General features: G+C 47.3%; 1 protein-coding gene across 2 annotated transcripts in view; it reads left to right on the top strand.

The window, feature by feature from the left end:
• Positions 1–16,477, top strand: part of DPYD (dihydropyrimidine dehydrogenase) — a 609,010-nt gene that overhangs the window by 422,049 nt on the left and 170,484 nt on the right. For both annotated transcript variants that reach the window (XM_068166235.1, XM_068166236.1), the window contains 2 exons: positions 13,290–13,410; positions 16,115–16,234. In XM_068166235.1, coding sequence (XP_068022336.1) covers positions 13,290–13,410; positions 16,115–16,234 — 241 coding nt within the window. The remainder of the gene's footprint in view (positions 1–13,289; positions 13,411–16,114; positions 16,235–16,477) is intronic.

The following is a 16,477-nucleotide window of genomic DNA, read 5'->3' on the forward strand; positions in this document are numbered from 1 at the left end:
GACTAGGCCAGGTGATGCTGCTGTGGCAGGGGGGGTGGACTGGATGATCTCTGAAGGTCCCTTCCAACCTCTAATGTTCTGTGATATTGTGATAGTGATTGACTGGGAGTCTATATCTATATTAGATACTGTGGCTATATTGGGTAGGTTTAGGGAGAGACAGTTTTATGAAGGCAGTTTTGGACATTTCATAGGACAAGGGGAAAGAGAAATGTTTATGGAAAAGATCAATAATAATAATAATAGAATGATAAAGAAATATCTTATAGACAAGTGGAAAAATATAGCTATGGGAAAGATCAATAACAACAACAGTATTAATAACAATAAATAGTAGAATACTAAAGATACTTATTTGCAATGCTTGAAGCTGAATTTTCCATACTTTGACTTTTTCCTTCCATTTGAAAGAATGGCAAACAAGTAGCTCTCCATACTCACAGAGAAATTGCGATTTGATTGTTTTGAATTCTGATTTCCTAACAGAGTTCTGACTCCATGTTTGAGCAGAAAAAGAACTCGCTGATAGACATATGGAAAGGATCTAAGCTGACAGCTGATCAGGCTGACAAGTCCTTGAACATCACAGGATCACAGAATCACCAAGGTTGGAAAAGACCTCAAGGATCATCGAGTCCAACCTGTCACCACAGACCTCATGACTAAACCATGGCACCAGGCGCCACGTCCAATCCCCTCTTGAATCCCTCCAGGGATGGTGACTCCACCACCTCCCTGGGCAACACATTCCAATGGCCAATAACTCTTTCTGTGAAGAACTTTCTCCTCACCTCCAGCCTAAACATCTCTGGTGCAGCTTGAAACTGTGTCCTCTTGTTCTGGTGCTGGTTGCCTGGGAGAAGAGACCAACCCCTGCCTGTCTACAATCTCCCTTCAGGTAGTTGTAGAAAGCAATAAGGTCTCCCCTGAGCCTCCTCTTCTCCAGGCTAAACACCCCCAGCTCCCTCAGCCTCTCCTCATAGGACTTCTGCTCAAGGCCTCTCCCCAGCCTCGTTGCCCTTCTCTGGACACGTTCAAGAGTCTCAATGTCCTTCTTAAACTGAGGGGCCCGGAACTGGACACAGGACTCAAGGTGTGGCCTAACCAGTGCTGAGTATAGAGGCACAATGACTTCCCTGCTCCTGCTGTCCACACTATTCTTGATGCAGGCCAGGATGCCATTGGTCTTCTTGGCCACCTGGGCACACTGCTGGCTCATGTTTAGGCAGCTGTCAATCAGCACCCCCGGGTCCCTTTCTGTTTGGCTTCTCTCCAGCCACTCTGACCCCAGCCTGTAGCTGTGCATGGGGTTGTGTTGATCCCACATCTGTGGGATCACTAAAAGATGCAGATCCAGACCTGCATGTTGAGCTGGTGGAGTGGATTGAATAGGAGAGGAAAGATTTTTACTGACTTTTTGAAGCTGCTCCAGATGCATCCAGCCCCTTCCTGCCCGCCCTGTAGCATGGCACAAAAGAAAGTTTGCCTGTTGCATGGAGCTTATCTGCAGATGGTGAAAGATTCTTTTCTTCTGTCTTGCTTCTGGCTCCTTGTAGGCTTCCAGGCAGAGGTTTGAGTGAGGCCAGGTTTAACTATCCCTTGTAGACTACTGTTCAATGAAACAGTACAGTAGAAGAGCCCATGTGCTGGTTTGGAGCCATGAGCCACTCCAGACCAAGGGACAGCAGAGATCTCTTACTCCTTCTGGGGGAGTAAGGATGACAAATGCTGCACACACTGATTGGCAGCTTACATGGAGATTCTATTTACAAATGTACATACAGAAGGCATTCAGGTAGGGTGAACACATTCACAGATTAGGCTGAGCCCATCAGGCCTAAACCTTCCAGAATCCTCCACCTCTACCACCTCCCCAGGCAGCCCATTCCAATGGGCAATCACTCTCTCTGTGTAGAATTTCTTCCTAACCTCCAGCCTAAACCTCCCCTGGCACAGCTTGAGACTGTGTTCTCTTGTTCTGGTGCTGGTTGCCTGGGAGAAGAGACCAACCAAAGAGAGTACATCCACAACTTCTCTAGGCACCCTGGTCCAGTGCAGGTTGCCCAGAGAGGTTGTGGAGTCTCCTTCTCTGAGATTCCAAAGCCTCCTGGATGTTGTGACCCTGGACAACAAGTTGTGGGTGCCCCTGCTTTGCCAGGGGGGTTGGACTGGATGATCTCCAGAATTATCTTCCAACCCCACCCCATGTTGGGATTCTCTGAAGTTTTAAGCTACTCTTGCCTTGGGTTTAGGATTTTTTTGCACTCTTAGCAAGAGGATTGCTTTGGTTTTGTGAGGTGGTAACTAGAGAAGGGCTTTGATGCAGTGTCTGGTATTGCAGCTCATGTCTCTGCAGGAACTTTGTCAGTGTCTACTAATTTGTAATGCAAAATCCACACTGCTGGTATTGTTCCTGTTATTCAAAGCATGGATTTATCTCCTGTGCTCCAGTACTCAGATGTGGCTTTTGACCCAGGAGATGCTGCTGCTTACTTCTGGCTTTCTTGTGTTGCTGTGCTGTTTGGGGCTCCCAGACCTAGAGGGGAGTTGCTAAAGACACAGAATTCTTTCACATAAAATACTCCTCTCTGAAGCAGGCTCCCTTTGGTGAGAGCTTCATTCTTTTCATTGCTTCCCTTTTCACTTTGTCATACCAAAAGCTGCAGTAAGCAGCACTCAAGTTTGGAGCCCCTTGAATGGGTGTGCTGTAGGTTCAGCTCCTTAGCTCCCCTTTTTCCCCTTTGATTCCTGAATATTGCAGGCCACTTGAAAAGCAGTGAAGCATTGACACCAGCCCAGCACAACACTGTTGCCACCCCTAGTAAAGCTGGAAACAAACCTCCAGTGGTGCGTGTGTGCTGAGCATAGGGCTGTGTTTTCACATCTTGAGTTTTGAATACAAACCCTTGGGATTGTTTTTTCACCTTGGACGTTTAAAGTCAATGTTGTAGCTTCGTAGGTGCTAACCATGTGACCCACACCTTGTGTATGCTCTTCCACCTGGCTGTGTGTTAGACAATGTCCTGCCTTGAACTGCTTCATCCCTGGAGTGCTCCCTGCTCCGGTGACTCCTGCACTCCCTTCCTAAACCTCTGCTCACAAAGCCAAAGCATTGTGCAGGACATGTCCTTACTTATCAGTGCCCACCAGTAACAATGTCACCTGCAGTGCCACTGGGACAGAGCTGGAAGGCTCAAGGGCTTTTGTTTGCTTTTTCTCCTAGAGCCTCAGAGCAGTTGAGCTTTTGCCCCTGAACGTGAAGATGAGATTCCAGCTTCGGTTTGCTTTTAACTTCAGTTTGCTTTCTGTGCTCACGATTTATTTCTCTCTGCCTTGCAGTGTGTTTCTGGGAGAGTGTTTAGAGAGTTGTGTGGATATGCTAATGCCCTGCTCAAGCCAGGTACCACCTGGGAGAAGAACTTACCTCCTGTGTGTCTTTTGCTCTTGGAGACATCAACTGACCTGTTTTCTTCTCTGGAGTATCCTGTGCGTGTTTGTAATGGCAGCAGTTGCTGAAGTTAGTGAAGAATCTCAGTAACTTACAGGTCATGAAGTCACAGGATGGTGGGGGTTGGAAGGGACCTAGGGGGATCATCTAGCCCAACCCCCCTGCTAAAGTAGCATCACCCCCAGCAGGTTGTCCAGGATCACAATGTCCAAGTGGGTTTTGAAAGTCTTCAGAGAAGGAGACTCCACAACCTACCTAGGCAGCCTGCTTCAGGGCTCCATCACCCTCACAGCAAAGAATTTTTTCCTCCTGTTCAGGTGGAACCTCCTGGGTTCCAGTTTGTGTCCATTGCCCCTTGTCCTATTGCTGGGCACCACTGAAGAGTCTGCCCCCATCCTCTTGCCCCCTGTCCTTAAATTCTTGCTGAGCACTGCTCACATTCTTTCTCAGGCTGCTCCTCTCCAGGCTCAATAGCCCCAGGGCTCTCAGCCTTTCCTCCCCACAGAGATGCTCCAGGCCCCTCAGCAGTTTTGTAGCCTCCATTAGACTCTGCAGTTCCTGTCTCTCTTGAACTGAGGAGCCCAGAACCGGCCACAGGACTCCAACTGTGGTCTCACCAGGGCAGAGTAGAGGGAGAGGAGAACCTTCCTCGATCTGCTGGTCACATTCATCTCAGTGCACTCCAAGATACCATTGGCCTTCTTGGCTGGCTCATGGTGAACTTGTCCAGCAGCACCCCCTGGTCCTTTGCTTATCAAAGAAATTGAATGTTGATTATTTGGGTAAAACTAAATCCTGTGTTTTGGTTTTGCCTTGCTGAAGTGTGATTAAATTACAGTGATGTTGAAACACTCTTTTTTCTTTCCCCTGATAGGTGACATGGCAGCAGCACTGAGGGGTTTATTTTTTGTTTCCATTACCCTTGATAGCATTTCTGTGGTGAATGATTTAGTAATTGTTTCCAGAGAAAATCGTTCAGAGAGTGTTCTGAGCAGAGGCTCTTTGAGATCTTGGCAGGTTGTGGAAGATTGTTCCTGGCTTGGGAGAGTTTCCAGAGTCTGTTTACTCCTGGTTGCCTGCAAAGTGCTGTCAGTGTTGAAGCCTTGGTCCAGTTTGATTCCTTTTTTATTTTCAAAGGGATAAGGTTTTACACCAAAAAGAAAAAAACAAACTAGTCGTCACCTTGGCATTTCATAGAGTCACAGAATGGTTTGGCTTGGAAAGGACCTTAAAGATCACCCAGTTCCAGCCCCATGCCATGGGCAGGGACGCCTCCCTCCAGCCCAGGTTGCTCAAGGACTCATCCAACCTGGCTTTGTTTTGAACATCTCCAGGGAGGAGGCATCCAAAACCTCCCTGGGCAACCTGTTCCCGTGTCTCACCACCCTCACTGGAAAGAATTTCTTCCTAATCTCCAGGCTAAACCCACCTTCCTCAAGCTTTAGTCCATTCCCTCTAGTCCTGTTGCTGTAGGCCCTTGTGAAAAGTCCCTCCCCAGCTCTCCTATAGCCCTCTTCAGGTACTGGGAGGCTTCTCTGAAGTCTTCATCTGCTTTTGCATTATTCTGGTCAGGAGAGTTTGCAAAGATTTTGAAAACCTAAAATACCTTTTGGTAAATTGGTCACCATCGCTGGAGGTGCTCAGGAGGAGACTTGGTAGGGTGCTTGGTTGCATGGTTTAGTTGGTTAGGTGGTGTTGGATGATGGGTTGGACGTGGTGATCTTTAAGGTCTCTTCCAACCTGGCCTAGCCTATTCTATTCTATTCTATTCTATTCTATTCTATTCTATTCTATTCTATTCTATTCTATTCTATTCTATTCTATTCTATTCCATTCCATTCCATTCCATTCCATTCCATTCCATTCCATTCCATTCCATTCCATTCCATTCCTCTCTGTGTTTATTTACCTACATCTGTAGTTGCATCTACTCCATAAAAGGTTCAGATACTTCCTGTGCTCCTGAAAGCTGGAGCTCATTTTTCCTTCCCTTAAATACAGATCCTCAGAATGTCAGTAACTGGTTTTAAAGTGTCTTAAACTGGGTTTCTGTGGTTGAAAACTAAGATAAGAAATTAGTGTGGAGAAAGAGGAAGGTGGTTTCCAAAATCTGTAGGCTTTGCCTTTGGAGTTTGGCTTAGAGACAAACTTTAAAACATGGAAAAGAATCTGGAAAAATAATTCAGACTCTATCAAAATGGTTTTAAAAGATCAGATGATCACGTCAGCAGATCACTAGGGAAAGACACAGCAAAATGTTCCAAACTCCTGGGTTTAGGAAATTCTGATCTTCCTTCTCCTTTCCACCAAGTGTGGTTTTTGCAGAGTGTTTTTTGTTTACTGACATTTTATTTTAAGTAGGACAATTTACTTTAGCCAGAAGGCTGTGAATTGCTCGAGCCATGTGCCAGCAGTGGAGTTGATAACAATATCAGGCCCAGCCAGCATGGATTTAGGAGGGGCAGGTCCTGACTGACCAAACTGATCTCCTTCTATGATCAGGTGACTGCCTGGTGGATGTGGGGAGGCCTGTGGATGTGGTCTACCTGGACTTCAGCAGGGCTTTGATACCATCCCCCACAGCAAACTCCTGGTCAAGCTGTCAGCCCATGGCTTGGACAGGAGCACACTGTGATGGGTTAGGAACTGGCTGGAGGGCCGAGCCCAGAGAGTGGTGGTGAATGGTGCCACATCCAGCTGGCAGCCAGTCACTAGTGGTGTGCCCCAAGGATCAGTGCTGGGCCCTGTGCTCTTTAACATCTTTATTGATGATCTGGATGAGGGCATTGAGTCCAGCATCAGTAAATTTGCTGACGACACCAAGCTGGGGGCAGGAGTTGACCTGCTGGAGGGTAGAGAGGCTCTGCAGAGGGACCTCGACAGGCTGGACAGATAGGCAGAGTCCAAGGGCAGGAGATTGAACACATCCAAGTGCCAGGTTCTGCACATTGGCCACAACAACCCCATGCAGTGCTGCAGGCTGGGGTCAGAGTGGCTGGAGAGCAGCCAGGCAGAGAGGGACCTGGGGGTGCTGGTTGATGGTAGGCTGAACATGAGCCTGCAGTGTGCCCAGGCAGCCAAGAGGGCCAATGGCATCCTGGCCTGCATCAGGAACAGTGTGGCCAGCAGGAGCAGGGAGGTCATTCTGCCCCTGTCCACTGCACTGGTTAGGCCACACCTTGAGTCCTGTGTCCAGTTCTGGGCCCCTCCGTTTAGGAAGGAGGTTGACTTGCTGGAGCGTGTCCAGAGAAGGGCAACAAATTTGTTGAGAGGCTTGGAACACAGCCCTGTGAGGAGAGGCTGAGGGAGCTGGGGTTGCTTAGCCTGGAGAGGAGGCAGCTCAGGGGTGACCTTATTGCTCTCTACAACTACCAGAAGTGAGGTTGTAAACAGGCAGAGGTTGGTCTCTTCTCCCAGGCAGCCAGCACCAGAACAAGAGGACACAGTCTCAGGGTGTGCCAGGGGAAGTTTAGGCTTTAGGTTAGGAGGAAGTTTTACACAGAGAGAGTGATTGCTCATTGGAATGTGCTGCCTGGGGAGGTGGTGGAGTCACCATCACTGGAGGTGTGTAGGAGGAGACTGGATGGGGTGCTTGGTGCCATGGGTTAGTTGATTAGATGGTGTTGGATGATAGGTTGGACGCAGTGATCTCCAAGGTCTCTTCCAACCTGGTTTATCCTATTTTATTCTCCTTAGTCTGGTATCCTGCTCCAGGTGCCAAGGTGTGCTCTGCCTGGTTTTTGGGCATCTTTCTGTGGCAAAACAAGGGCTGGGGGGCTGTCAGGAGCTTGACCCTGTCACTCACAGCATATACTTTAATCATCGAATCCTCAACATCAAACAAGGATTATGAAGGCTGCAGCTCAGATTAATGCAACTGCTTGAATCCATAGACAGTTTCCCCAAGTAGTAGCATGAAACCAGCTTAACTTCCCTTTCATCTTCCCAAAGCAGCTCCTGCTCCCCCACCATCCCTCTGCTTCATCCTCTCAAAACAGCTCCTGCTCCCTCTATGCCACCCTCCATCCTGCCTAAACAGCTCCTGCTCCACCACCACTTTTACACCCATCCCAGAGCTAGGGACAAGACCCTCAACCAGCCAAGATACCACACAGAGGAGCTCAGATTAAATAAGCCCAGCCAGCACTCAGCCAGCACCCATGGATGATATTGAACTAGTCATCAATTCTCTTCCTACCTAACGGGGGGGACAACACACTAGGCACCCCAGCCCTTGTTGCCACCACCACCAAGCGCACACCATGGGCCCTCACCAGTGATGACAGGAGAACCCTCTAGCCCAGATGGGCTCAGCTTGGGGCTTCTGCTTTTCCTGGGGGGAATTAAATAGGGGAGTGGATGGGGAGGCCCAAGTGGCCACACCTGGGGTGGAAGGAGACTCCAACAGAGCCCAGGTGCTCTGGGTTTTGAGGGGAAAAAGGGGGATGTCAGGAAGAAGTTCTTCAGCATGAGAGTGGTGAGACTCTAGAACTTGTTGCCCAGGGAGGTAGTAGAAGCCACCTGGAGATTTTCAAGGCCAGGCCATTATTCAAATCCTCTGAAATGCTGATTACATTCAAGTATTAAAAATACTTCTTTTCACATCAGAGGTTGGAAGGGACCTCCAGAGATCATTCAGTCCAACCCCCCTGCCAAAGCAGGATCACACAGGACAGTTCACACAGGAATTCATGCAGGCAGGTTTGGAAAGTCTCCAGAGAAGGAGACTCCACAACCTCCCTGGGCAGCCTGCTCCAGGGTTCTGTCACCCTCACTGTAAAGAAGTTTCTCCTCATGTTTAGGTGAAAACTTCTGTGTTCAAGCTTGAATCTCTTGTTCCTTGTCTTATTACTGCACACCACTGAGAAGAGCTTGGCCCCCTCCACTTGACACCCACCCCTCAGATATTGATAGACATTGATCAGATCTCCTTTCAGCCTTCTCTTCTCCAGACTAAACAGCCCCAGGGCTCTCAGTCTCTCTTCACAGGAGAGATGCTCAACTCCCCTAATCACCCTTGTGGCTCTCTGTTGGATTCTTTTATTAATATGGAAATGATCTTATAGTTTAAGATATTCTGGTGAATCAGGTTCAGGGTGTTGGTTTTGGTTTGGGTTTTTTTTTAGCTGGACAGACATATTCAGGTGGTTGTGCAAATGGCTCAGTAAAAACTGGGCAGCAAAACAAGGTGAGTTTGAGAAGATGTACATCAGTTGGTCTGACTTTCTGTTCTCCATTTATGAGACAGATATAATAATACTTCCACAACTCAGATAGGTGTTTTGGATACAGGATAATCACACAATCACAGAGTTGTTAGGGATGGAAGGGATCTTAAAGATCATCCAGTTCCAACCCCTCTGCCATGGGCAGGGACACATCCAGCCTGGGCTTAAAAACCTCCAGGCATGAGGCTTCCACCACCTCCCTGGGCAACCTGTTCCAGTGTCTCACCACCCTCATGGGGAAGAACTTCTTCCTAACATCCAATCTGAGTCTACCCATTCCCCCAGTCCTATCACTCCCTGATACCCTAAAAAGTCCCTCCCCAGCTTTCTTGTAGTCCCCTTCAGATACTGGAAGGCCACAAGAAGGTCTTCTCAGAGACTTCTCTTCTCCAGACTGAACAACCCCAACTCCCTCAGTCTGTCTCCATAGCAGAGGAGCTCCAGCCCTCTTATGCTCATGGCCCTTCTCTGGACACCTTCCAGCACCTCCAGATCCTTCCTGTACTAGGGGCTCCAGAACAGGACACAGTGCTCCAGGTTGGGTTTCATCAGAGTGTAGTAGAGTGGGAGAATCACCTTCCTCGACCTGCTGGCTATGTTCCTCTTGATGAAGCCCAGGATTCGATTGGCTTTCTGGGCTGCAAGTGCTCACTGCTGGCTCCTGTTGAGCTTCTCATCTACCAGCACCCCCAAGGCCTTTTCTTCAGGGCTGCTCTCAAGTCAGTCCTTGCCAGGCCAGCATCTCCAGACCTTATGCAATAATCAGATGGTGTAGACAGGAGGAGCCTACAAGAACTCTGCAAAGGTCTCTTCCAACCTGGTTTATTCTAGTCTAGTCTAGTCTAGTCTAGTCTAGTCTAAATAGGCTGCAGTACAAAATTCCAGACTTTCTGAAAATCTAGAGCCAGATCTTTCTGTGATCATCTTGTCATGGTTTTGTTTCTTTCCATGCAACACAGGCAGAGGTGACCTACTCTGTGCACCATGTTTTCACGCTCCTTTTTAAAGATGCAGGGTGTGTTTGCCTCCAGGCTGGTAGGACGTGGAACTCATTACCGATGCCAAATGCAATCAGTAGACAACTTGCTGCTTTAATTTCTGAGGACTTTATTTTTATAGTTGTGGTTGTAGTTAAGCTTATCATGTGATCATTTAGGGGGGGGGGAAAGAAGTTGAATAGTTATTTTTCCTCTACTATATCTACCCATTGGCAAGGAGTAGTTAGGATTAAAAGCTCCATCTAGCCCAAGGCTATAATGAATATTCAGGAAAAACGGTTCTCTACTGCTGCTTGAGGAAGTAAAAAGGCCAGCCCTGTAACATTAAAATCTCCTGTGCCTTTGGAATAAACAAGCAATATTTGATTTAAGAACAGGGAGACGGAGACTTTATCTGCTATTGAATTACCAACGGATTCCTGTCACTGCAGAGCGTGATCCAGTACTGTGGTTTAGCTGCTGCTGGTTTCACCAAGCTTTTACTTAGTTTGTGTTTGTATGGAAAGAATGTGTGGGATAGAATAGAATAGAATAGAATAGAATAGAATAGAATAGAATAGAATAGAATAGAATAGAATAGACCAGACCAAACCATGTTGACAAGATCTTTGAGATCATCAAGTCCAATTTATCATCCAACACCACCTAATCAACTAAACCATGGGACTAAGTGCCTAATCCAGTCTCTTCCTAAACACTTCCAGTGATGGTGACTCCACCACCTCCCTGGGCAGCACATTCCAATGGCCTGTCACTCTTTCTATGAAGGACTTCTTCCTAACATCCAGCCTAAACCTCCCCTGGTGCAGCTTGACACTGTGTCCTCTTGTTCTGGTGCCTGGTTCCCTGGGAGAAGAGACCAGCCCCCACCTGGCTACAACCTCCCTTCAGGTAGTTGTAGACAGCAAGAAGGTCTCCCCTGAGCCTCCTCTTCTCTAGGCTAAGCAATCCCAGCTCCCTCAGCCTCTCCTCACAGGGCTGTGCTCCAAACCCTCCCCACCTTTGTTTCCCTTCTCTGGACACATTCCAGCAAGTCAATATCCTTCCTAAACTGAGTGGCCCAGAACTGGACACAGGACTCAAGGTGTGGCCTAACCAGTGCTGAGTACAGGGCAGAATGACCTCCCTGCTACTGCTGGCCACACTGTTCCTGATGCAGGCCAGGATGCTATTGGCCTTTTTGGCTGCCTGGGCACACTGCTGGCTCATGTTCAGCCTACTATCAACCAACACCTCCAGGTCCCTTTCTGCCTGGCCGCTCTCCACTGCACTCTACCATCATGAATGAGAGAAGAAAGAAGTATAGCTCTCTGTACTAGTGGACTTTGAACCAATTAAAATGCTGCACATGAAGCTGAATATGATTGCAGGGTGTTCATGTTGTTGGTTCTGTGACTGTAAACCCCCAGCTGCTTTGAAAGCTAATAACATCTTACATATCAGGATGTTTAGAAAATATTTCTTAATGATGCAGGCTTCAGCAACCACTTCATCAATTGTAAGAGCTGCAGGCCCTTGCCTAATGCTGAGTCGGGATAGAGAAAGATACTTGTGCTGTATTAGCAGTGATAGGGAGGCTTGGCTGAGACACCTGAAGGCTGTGAGGCTATGAGGCACCAGAACAAGAGGGCACAGTCTCAGGCTGTGCCAGGGGAGGTTTAGGCTGGATGTTAGGAAGAAGTTCTACACAGAGAGAGTGATTGCCCATTGGAATGGGCTGCCTGGGGAGGTTTAGGAGTCACCATCATTGGAGGTGTTTAGGAGGAGACTTGATGGGATGCTTGATGCCATGGTTTAGTTGATTAGGTGGTGTTGAATAATAGGTTGGACACGATAACCTTAAAAGTCTCTTCCAACCTGGTCTATTCTATTCTATTCTATTCTATTCTATTCTATTCTATTCTATTCTATTCTATTCTATTCTATTCTATTCTATTCTATTCTATTCTATTCTATTCTGTGTTAGGGCATGTTGGAGTAAGAATTTGTATGGCAGTGCTATGTGCAGGATGAAGTCAGCATATAATGAGTTATGTGGTGTCAACAACCTGAACATAATTACAAGGATTTCTGAGGAGGAGAATTAACATAAAGGATATAGAACTCATGTCATCTAGAGGGCCTGTCATTTCTGCATGGGGCCTGAAGGAAATTCGAACCAGAAATGAAAGTCAAAAGATGCAGCTACTTTCACACTGCCAGCGCAGCTTTCATGCATATTTCATGGCAGCTGCACGGGCGAGGAGATCACCATTTCCATTGGAATGGCACAGGGAAGGCTCAGGGTTTTACTATTCATGTCAAGCACTGTGTGCTTTCTAGGAACACAGCCTGTGGCAGGGTTCATTTTTGTTTGTTTGTTTGTATTTAACACCTGGTGTAAAAAGGAAAAATAAAAACAACAACAACAAGGAGAGCCCCTGGCTTGGACAGCAGCACTCTGTGCTGGCTTAGGAACTGGCTGGAGGGCCGAGCCCAGAGAGTGGTGGTGAATGGTGCCACATCCAGCTGGCGGCCAGGCACCAGTGGTGTGCCCCAAGGATCAGTGCTGGGCCCCATCCTGTTTAATATCTTCATTGATGATCTGCATGAGGGGGATTGAGTCAGTCATCAATAAATTTGCTGATGACACCAAGTTGGGAGCAGATGTTGATCAGTTAGAGGGTAGAGAGGCTCTGCAGAGGGACCTCGACTGACTGGACAGATGGGCGGAGTCCAACAGGATGGCATTCAACAAATCCAAGTGCCAGGTGCTGCATTTTGGCCCCAACAACCCCATGCAGAGCTACAGGCTGGGGTCAGAGTGGCTGGAGAGCTGCCAAACAGAAAGGGACATGAGGGTAATAATTGACAGCTGGCTGAAAATGAGCCAGCAGTGTGCCCAGGCAGCCAAAAAGGCCAATGGCATCCTGGCATGGATCAGGAACAGTGTGGTCAGCAAGAGCAGGGAAGTCATTCTGCACCTGTACTTTGCACTGGTTAGGCTACACCTTGAGTCCTGTGTCCAGTTCTTGGCCCCACAGTTTAAGAAGAACATTGAGACTCTTGAACATGTCCAGAGAAGGGCAACGAGGCTGGGGAGAGGCCTTGAGCACAAGCCCTATGAGGAGAGGCTGAGGGAGCTGGGGTTGTTTAGCCTGGAGAAGAGGAGGCTCAGGGGTGACCTCATTGCTGTCTATAACTACCTGAAGGGAGGTTGTAGCCCAGAGGGGGCTGGTCTCTTCTCCCAAGCTATCAACACCAGAACAAGAGGACACAGTCTCAAGCTGTGCCAGGGCAGGTTTAGGCTGGATGTTGGGAAGAAGTCCTTCATAGAAAGAGAGACTGGCCTTTGGAATGTGTTGCCCAGGGAGGTGGTGGAGTCACCATCCCTGGAGGTGTTTAGGAAGAGACTTGATGGGGTGCTTGGTGCCATGGTTTAGTTGATTCTATTCTATTCTATTCTATTCTATTCTATTCTATTCTATTCTATTCTATTCTATTCTATTCTATTCTGTCATTTCACAGAATCACTGCAAAGCCACTTTGCAGCAAAGTTTTGTCTTTCCTTGACATCTCCATATTGCACACATGACTTTTAATTACATTCTATATTTATCTGACCTATTTGAACAGGATCCAGAGCTGGTGAGAAACATCTGCCGCTGGGTTCGACAAGCTGTTGGGATTCCTTTCTTCGCCAAGCTGACCCCAAACGTCACCGACATTGTGAATATCGCAGTGGCTGCAAAGGAAGGTAAACTGACCCCAGCCTACAATGGAATGGAATGGAATGGAATGGAATGGAATGGAATGGAATGGAATGGAATAGAATAGAATAGAATAGAATAGAATAGAATAGAATAGAATAGAATAGAATAGAATAGAATAGAATAGAATAGAAATAACCAGGTTGGAAGAGACCTTCAAGATCATTGAGTCCAACCTATCATCCTAAACACCTCCTGTGATGGTGACTCCACCACCTCCGTGGGCAGCATATCCCAATGGCAAATCACTCTTTCTGTGAAGAATTTCTTCCTAACATCCAGCCTAACCCTCCCCTGGCACAGCTTGAGGCTGTGTCCTCTTGTTCTGGTGCTGGTTGCCTGGGAGAAGGGACCAACCCCCACCTGGCTACAACTTCCTTTCAGGTAGTTGTAGAGATCAATAAGGTCATAGGGTCTCCCCTGAGCCTCTTCTTCTCCAGTCTAAGCAGCCCCAGCTCTCTCAGCCTAAGCAGAGGAGTTGCTGGAATGATAACAAATGATGACAGAAACAAATACCAAAAGAGTTTAAGTGCTGTCTTTAGAATAAGCACAGTGATCAAAGGCTTCCTAATTTTGCCCATTCTTCTGGAGTGTGGCAATATATGAAGAGAACTACATCTCTGTGTGTATTGCCATGTATTGTTAACAGTAAATAACAACAGATCCTGTATGTTTGTGTGTGTTTGCTCCTATTCCTGTCCTATTTATATACTCTTAGAATCATAGAATTGTTAGGGTTGGAAGGGACCCCAAGGATCAATCAGTTCCAACCCCCCTGCCATGGGCAGGGACACCTCACATTCCATCAGGTTGCTCAGAGCCACATCCAGCCTGACCTTAAAAACCTCGAGGGATGAGGCTTCCAACACCTCCCTGGGCAACCTGTGCCAGTGTCTCACCACCCTTGTGGGGAAGAACTTCTTCCTAACTTGCCAAAACTCTGTAAATTCCCCTTGTCCTATGACCTGGCTGAGGGCATTGAGTGCACTCTCAGCAAGTTCCTGATGATACAAAACTTAGGGGTGTCTGACACCCCTCATGCTGTGCTGCCATCCAAGAAGATCTGGTTGCAGGCAAACCTCATGCAGTTCAATAAAGACAAGTGCGGGGTCCTGCATCTGGGGAGGAATAACAGCAGGCACCAGGACAGGTTAGGGGCTGCCCTGCTGGAAAGCAGCACCATGGAGAAAGACCTTGGAGTGCTGGTGGACAGCAAGTTCTGCATGGGACAGCAATGTGCCCTTGTGGCCAATAGAGCCAATGGGATCCTGGAGTGCATCAAAAAAAGTGTGGCCAGCAGGGCTAGGGAGGTTCTTCTCCCCCTCCACTATGCCCTGCTGAGACTACACCTGCAATACTGTGTCCAGTTTGGGGCTTCTCAGTTCAAGAAAGACAGAGACCTGCTGGAGAGAGTCCAAGAGAGAGCCAGGAGGATGATTAGGGGACTTGAGCATCTTCCCTGTGAAGAGAGACTGAGAGCCCATGCTCCAGACCCCTTCCCCAGGCTTTTTGCCCTTCTCTGGACACATTCCAGCACATCAACATCTTTCTTAAACTGAGGGGCCCAGAACTGGACACAGGACTGAAGTGCTGAGTGCAGGGCTGACTTCCCTGCTCTTGCTGGCCACACTGTTCCTGATCTGGGCCAGGATGCCATTGGCCTTCTTGGCCACCTGGGCACACTGCTGGCTCATGTTCAACTGCTGTCAACCAGTACCCTCAAGTCCCTTTCTACCTGGCTGCTCTCCAGCTACTCTTTTGCCCCACACAGCTGAAGGACAGTAATCTGCCTGTCAGCCTCATTGCTTCCCATATGCTGTCTGCTAACCCCTCACAGCTCTTTCACCTGATGCAGGCAGCCTTGAAGCTAGTGTTAAATTCATCAGCCCAGGCTTGGTCTTAAAGGCCTTCCTGTGCATCCCCTTACAGTTTGTTGCTTTTCTGTCTTCATCTATTTATTTGGGTGTCTAGTTATCATTGGAATTTCTAGTTGCTAGTTGAATTTCTAGTTACTAGTAGAATTTCTAGTTATTATTTGGACTTCTGGTTCTCCTTTGCATTTCTAGTTACTATTTGAATTTCTGGTTATCATCTGGATTTCTAGCTCTTATTAGAACTTCAAGTTGCTATTTACATTTCTAGTTATTATTTGCATTTCTAGTTATTATTTGAACTTCTCCTTATTATTTGAACTTCTAGCTACTTGCATTTCTAGCTACTATTTGAATTTCTACTTATTACTTGGACTTCTAGTTGCTCTTTGTGATTCTGGCTATTACTTGAATTTCTCTTTGCTATTTGAATTTCTGGTTGCTATTTGAATTTCCAGCTATGATTTGAAGTTTTAGCTAATATTTGAATTCCTAGTTATGATTTGCAGTTCTAGTTACTGTTTGCAGCTCTAGTTACTGTTTGCAGCTCTAGTTGCTATTTGAAGTTCTACTTATTATTTGAACTTCCAGTTATGATTTGCATTTCTAGCTACTCTTTGCATTTCTAGCTATTACTTGATCTTCTAGTTACTATTTGAATTCTAGTTATTTTTTGAACTTCTAGTTTTTATTTGCATTTCCAGGTCTGTGTTTCTGGCTATGATTTGAATCTCAGGCCCTTCCACAGCTCTTCTGCTGTATTTTTTCCTCTCCTGTTCTTCCCTACGCTCGAGCACACAGCGGCTGACTCTTTTCGCAGGTGGCGCAGATGGTGTTACAGCTACCAACACTGTGTCAGGACTGATGGGACTGAAAGCAGACAGCACACCTTGGCCAGCAGTTGGTGGAGGACTGAGGACCACATATGGTGGCGTGTCAGGTAGGTGTTGCCCTTTTTGATGCATGGTGCTTCCTTGGAGGCTTTCAAAACATCAGGAGGTCCTTGTAGCGGGCTAGAATATCATGTCTGCAGTTGTGCTGAGTCCTTAAAGCTCACTGCTGGTCAATGTTTCTAATAGTCATGACAGATGGAACAGATTAAGTGTGAAGGCTCTTGGGTTGCCCTTTCCTTAATGGTAAAGTGCTACATCAGAGTACTGTGATGGGGTCACTGGAGAGGGAA

Source organism: Melanerpes formicivorus, unplaced genomic scaffold, assembly GCF_026170545.1.
Source record: "Melanerpes formicivorus ecotype bairdi unplaced genomic scaffold, bMelFor1.0.p_v2 SCAF_99, whole genome shotgun sequence".
Classification (NCBI taxonomy): Eukaryota; Metazoa; Chordata; class Aves; order Piciformes; family Picidae; genus Melanerpes; species Melanerpes formicivorus.